The sequence below is a fragment of the Macrobrachium nipponense genome, chromosome 28 (genome assembly GCF_015104395.2).
Source record: "Macrobrachium nipponense isolate FS-2020 chromosome 28, ASM1510439v2, whole genome shotgun sequence".
NCBI classification, from domain to species: Eukaryota; Metazoa; Arthropoda; class Malacostraca; order Decapoda; family Palaemonidae; genus Macrobrachium; species Macrobrachium nipponense.
In genome coordinates this window covers 73,624,150-73,629,149 of record NC_087217.1, presented here as the reverse complement: position 1 = coordinate 73,629,149, position 5,000 = coordinate 73,624,150, and the positions used below count along the sequence as shown (strand labels likewise).

The 5,000-nt window shown below is 32.4% G+C and overlaps 1 protein-coding gene across 1 annotated transcript in view; it reads right to left on the bottom strand.

Moving 5' to 3' along the window:
* The window catches only part of LOC135201874 (cell adhesion molecule Dscam2-like), a 242,404-nt gene that overhangs the window by 90,616 nt on the left and 146,788 nt on the right, over positions 1 to 5,000 (bottom strand). The window contains 2 exon segments of the mRNA XM_064231174.1: positions 1,484 to 1,598; positions 4,068 to 4,366. Coding sequence (XP_064087244.1) covers positions 1,484 to 1,598; positions 4,068 to 4,366 — 414 coding nt within the window.

The window sequence follows — 5,000 nt, the reverse complement described above, 5'->3', positions numbered from 1 at the left end:
TTTATCAGTGAAGATTCTACCATCTGACATTTGTATCAACAGGTATTCTTGTTTAAAATTTGGGATGAGTTCCAATCCATGGTATGGTTCTTGTCATTTATATGATGAAAAATTACTGAACTATTTTGTCCATATCTAACAAAGCACTTGTGTTAGATTAATATTTCTGAGAGAGATTTTCCTGCTAATACATAGTATAACTTATCACAATCCCTACAGGGGATTTCATAAACTCCTATGTCTTTAGAAACTGGTTTCTGCTGAACATTAACTAAGTATTTCCCAAGTGTATTGGGATAAGTGAAGATGAAAGGTTGGGTTGGCCTAAAGTATGTGTGATCTCTTGTAAATTATCCTTGTGACATATTATGATTTTGTTTGTGTATTTTTTTTTTTTTGTGTTGTTTTCTGTGGGTTTGTAACAATTGCTCTTTGCTTTATGTATATCTTTTTTGTATTAGGTGCTTGGTGTATTTTAACAAAATAAGTTGATTTCTTATTGTTTCAAATTCTTTGTTAAGAAAATCTGGGAAGCAAATTCTCAAGGCTATAAGAAATAACTTGCTTGCTATGCAGAGTTTAACTTAAATGTCATACTAGCTTTAAAAATTTATGTATGGAAGTGACAATGTCGTTTTCCTGTGGACAGTGAATTTGTAGTTGATATTAGTTCTGATAATTAAGACATATAAAAAGGGGATTTAGTTATGGTTTCCTCATTTTATTTTAAATTTTATGCTCAGGACCAAGGAATTTAATTTTCTTAGAAAGACACCAAAATTGCCCCACTTCCTTTTCCAGTATGTTAAGATGTCATCTACATAACAAAACCAAATCACATCTGCAGGTTTGATAGGGTTTATATTTACTGTTTCAAAATGCTCCATATATAAGTTTGCTAACACAGGATTGAGCGGACTCCCCACACTGCAAGTGAATTTTTCACATTGGAGTTTACGAAATCCACTGTAGGGATAGTGGTAATTCGTACTATGGATTCACAGGAAAATCTCTCCCGGAAAGATGAACATAACATAAGCGCTCAGCTGGTTATGGACAACATAGTTTGGCATTTTTTCATCGAATAAATAACACAAGCCATACCGTGAATTAACAGAACCAACTTGGCTTAATGGTGACCCCAGGCATCACCTAAGGGCATACCTCCCACTACAAATTTCGCCAATGTAACTACTTCTGTGATTCACTACTTTATAAAGGTGGAAATCGTCGAAATATATTCCTTAGCTTTAAACCAGAGTGTTTAATGGGTATCTTTTATATATATATATATATATATATATATATATATATATATATATATATATATATATATATATATATATATATGTGTGTATATATATTACAGACTATCAAAACAAACATTGTGAAATATTTTTAATGTTCCACAATAAGGAAACGAATAGTACTTTAGAATCAAATGTACCTATGAAAGAAAAACAAGACCGACGGCGTTAATTACCTGTATCCTTTCAGGATTCCGTGATGGAGCCTTGGATCCGGTGCTCCCCAAGAAACTTGGACGCTGTCCCAAGATAGACTATTACACCTGCAATCGAGCGGGGGGCCTCCGGGAACTACAAGGAAAAGATTTTAAAATCAGAATAAACGATCTTCTTTACAGGGAAGGCAAGTGTATTCATTAGTGACCATTCATATTTATATATATACTATACATATATATATATATATATATATATATATATATATACATACATATATATATATATATATATATATATATATATATATATATATATATATATATATGTGTGTGTGTGTGTGTGTGTGTGTGTGTATATATATATGTATATATATATATATATATATATATATATATATATATATATATATATATATATATGTGTGTGTGTGTGTGTGTGTGTGCTTAAGTGTTTTATGCATTACGTTTTATAAATATTCAGTTTTTGCTCTGCAGTATTGAAAATAGAATTAAATAAATGATGATTTCCAATATTTTTTATCAATGTTTGAACTAGTCATTTCTCACTTAAAATGACCTGCCCTATGACAAGAATACTTCTGATACTTGGAGTTTGGCGTATTGGTGCCAGGCCGCTCTCAAAAATCATTTAGCTGCAATTTGATACCTTATTTACTAACATCAAAGTCGATTTTTCGGCCAAACTCCCGCTTCAGAGTACATATGAGTTACGGTACCTCATAGGGGAAGAAAGGTTGGTGAGAGTAAGCCTTTTAGTTTTAGCGGAAGTTTCTACCTCACATCGTACTTTGTGCTGTGCTGATAATCGTTGTCTAGTGCGCCTAGATTTCTTCGAATTTGCAAAATTCCACAAAATATGAATAAAACTATATTTGAAAAGAAATGGATAATAGCACTAATTCTCAAATAATTTTGAGTGTTCATTAAGGATTTATATAACTTTCAAGTTCCTTGAAGACTGTGTTTCAGCATTTGCAGTTCTATGTTTTCATAAATGTCAAGTATTCGCGCTCTTATTGTTTTCTTACTGATTATGATAACGTCTGTAACTAAATTTTGTATTTTATTTATTTATTTATTTATTTTTGGCACTGTTCGTCAGATTCCGTATATAATATTAAATTTTCCCATAGAACCTTATCTCTTTTGACTTAAATCTTCCAAAGACACTTAACAACTTTTTAAATCACAAAGCTACTATCCATTGCGCTTTCTTGGTACTTATCTAGATTCTAAATTGTTATGCCAGTTATTCTTTGATAATACACTTTTAAGCCTTTTCTACTCATTCCACTCTAAATTAAGTAGAAAGGTATTCGACAGAAGAAGAAGCCTGCCATGTTAATTATTTTACCTCAAGTCTTGTCGCCGTTAGTTTTTTTAGCCTGTGGGCAATTGCTTCTCATAGCTTAAAGTCCTTTATGCGTTGGCTCGTAGGTACTGTAGTGTTTTCCTAATTACTTGCAACATTATATGGAGCTCATACCGCTTCTTTATAAAACAGTTCTATTTTTAGCAGCTAACATTAACAATGGTGTTAATAGATATCAAAATGTACTTCAAGTTTATCTCTCAATCTTATCAGCGCCGAGTAACCCTAAATATTATTTCAAATAGATAAAAATCTCCAGACTGTGTTAACTACGTACTAAAACCCCCTTTTTTCTAAATAAATTCCTTAAATGATTTGTAGAAATGCTTCGTGTGCGCTTTTATGGGAGGACTGGATTACTTTTTATCGTGGTAAAACGATTAGGAACGGCAGGTATTCGACTTAATTGCTGAAAAATTTTATCTGCAAATCCTTAATCTTGGAGTCATCTTGGATAACTTTGCCTTGCCTAAATTTTATTGTTTTCTTCTTCTATTTAAATCTGAATAACAGCAGCTTGATTACACTGGTGATGAAGTAGACTTTATGGTTCCTTGTATGATTATTGTGTTATAATTATGTTTTTAAAAAGTTTCATACACGCTCTTGGCATAGAATTTAACTGCAATGATTATTGTGTTATAATTATGTTTTTAAAAAGTTTCATACACGCTCTTAGCACAAAATTTAACTGCAATGATTATTGTGTTATAATTATGTTTTTAAAAAGTTTCATACACGCTCTTGGCATAAAATTTAACTGCAATTATTGTTATAATTATGTTTTTAAAAAGTTTCATACACGCTCTTGGCATAAAATTTAACTGCAATGATTATTGGGTTATAATTATGTTTTTAAAAAGTTTCATATACGCTCTTGGCACAAAATTTAACTGCAATTATTGTTATAATTATGTTTTTTAAAGAGTTTCATACACGCTCTTGGCACAAAATTTAACTGCAATGGTTACTGTGTTATAATTACGTTTTTAAAAAGTTTCATACACGTTCTTGGCACACAATTTAACTACAATGATTATGTTATAATTATGTTTGTTAAAAGTTTCATACACGCTCTTGGCACAAAATTTAACTGCATGACTGTAATCAATTTCTAATTCAATCGCTGCAAAAGTCGAAAAAAAAAAGAGTATGAGCAAATCAATAGAAGCACAACATACATTAAGAGGGGAAAAGAAAAACTCTCACCATCCTCCCTCGTCGTGACAACCACAGGGGAACTCAATGGACCCGACCCCTCGCTGTTGAAGGCTTGTACGACAACATGGTATTTGGTGTAAGGCTGGAGGCCCCCAATTTTGACAACCCACAGACTTTCCGTAGTTGGTCCCACACTTCCGCCAAGGCCACTTGGGGCTCCTATGACCCTTGCAGTGTCTGTCCCAGCTCTTATGACCTCTCCATCAGATCTCAAGCCTTCTTCAACTGTTCGTAAGCCCTGAGACCTCTCCACCGTCGTAAAGTTGTACTGGGGACTCCCTGTTGAACTGGAAAGAAAGGCAATCGATAGAAGAGGGTCTTCTTTTGTATTTTATGCTCTCTCTCTCTCTCTCTCTCTCTCTCTCTCTCTCTCTCTCTCTCTCTCTGTGTGTGTAACTCACTAGAAGTTTTAGTCATTGTGTTGTCATTTCTATTGGTACGGAATATAAGACAATTTTCGTAAAATAAAAAAAATAAAAAACTGCAAAAATAAACATTATTCCTACACATTATTCTTATTTCCAGTGACGCCATTTCACTATTGTAAATATATTATACGTCATTACATAAAGTTTTCGCTGGTTTTAGAAAACTTTGTTCGACCTAATATTCAAAACATATAGAAATAATTTTTACAATCAATGATTTTTCAGAAATGAGTTGAATTGTCAGCGTACTTTTTCTAAAATGAAAAAAATGACAGAAATCACCAAAGAAGCATCAAGTTTATATGGTGAAATTATGATACATTTCAACCACGATTGGGATATACAGAAAGGAGTGGGTTTATCAGCCCTAGTAGCCTTTAGAATCTGCTGTGAGTAATAGTCATAAGTGTCGACGATATACTAAATAATTCTATTCCACATGCTACTAATTATATCGGTATTTACTCTTATCGTTATAACATTCGTCAACATT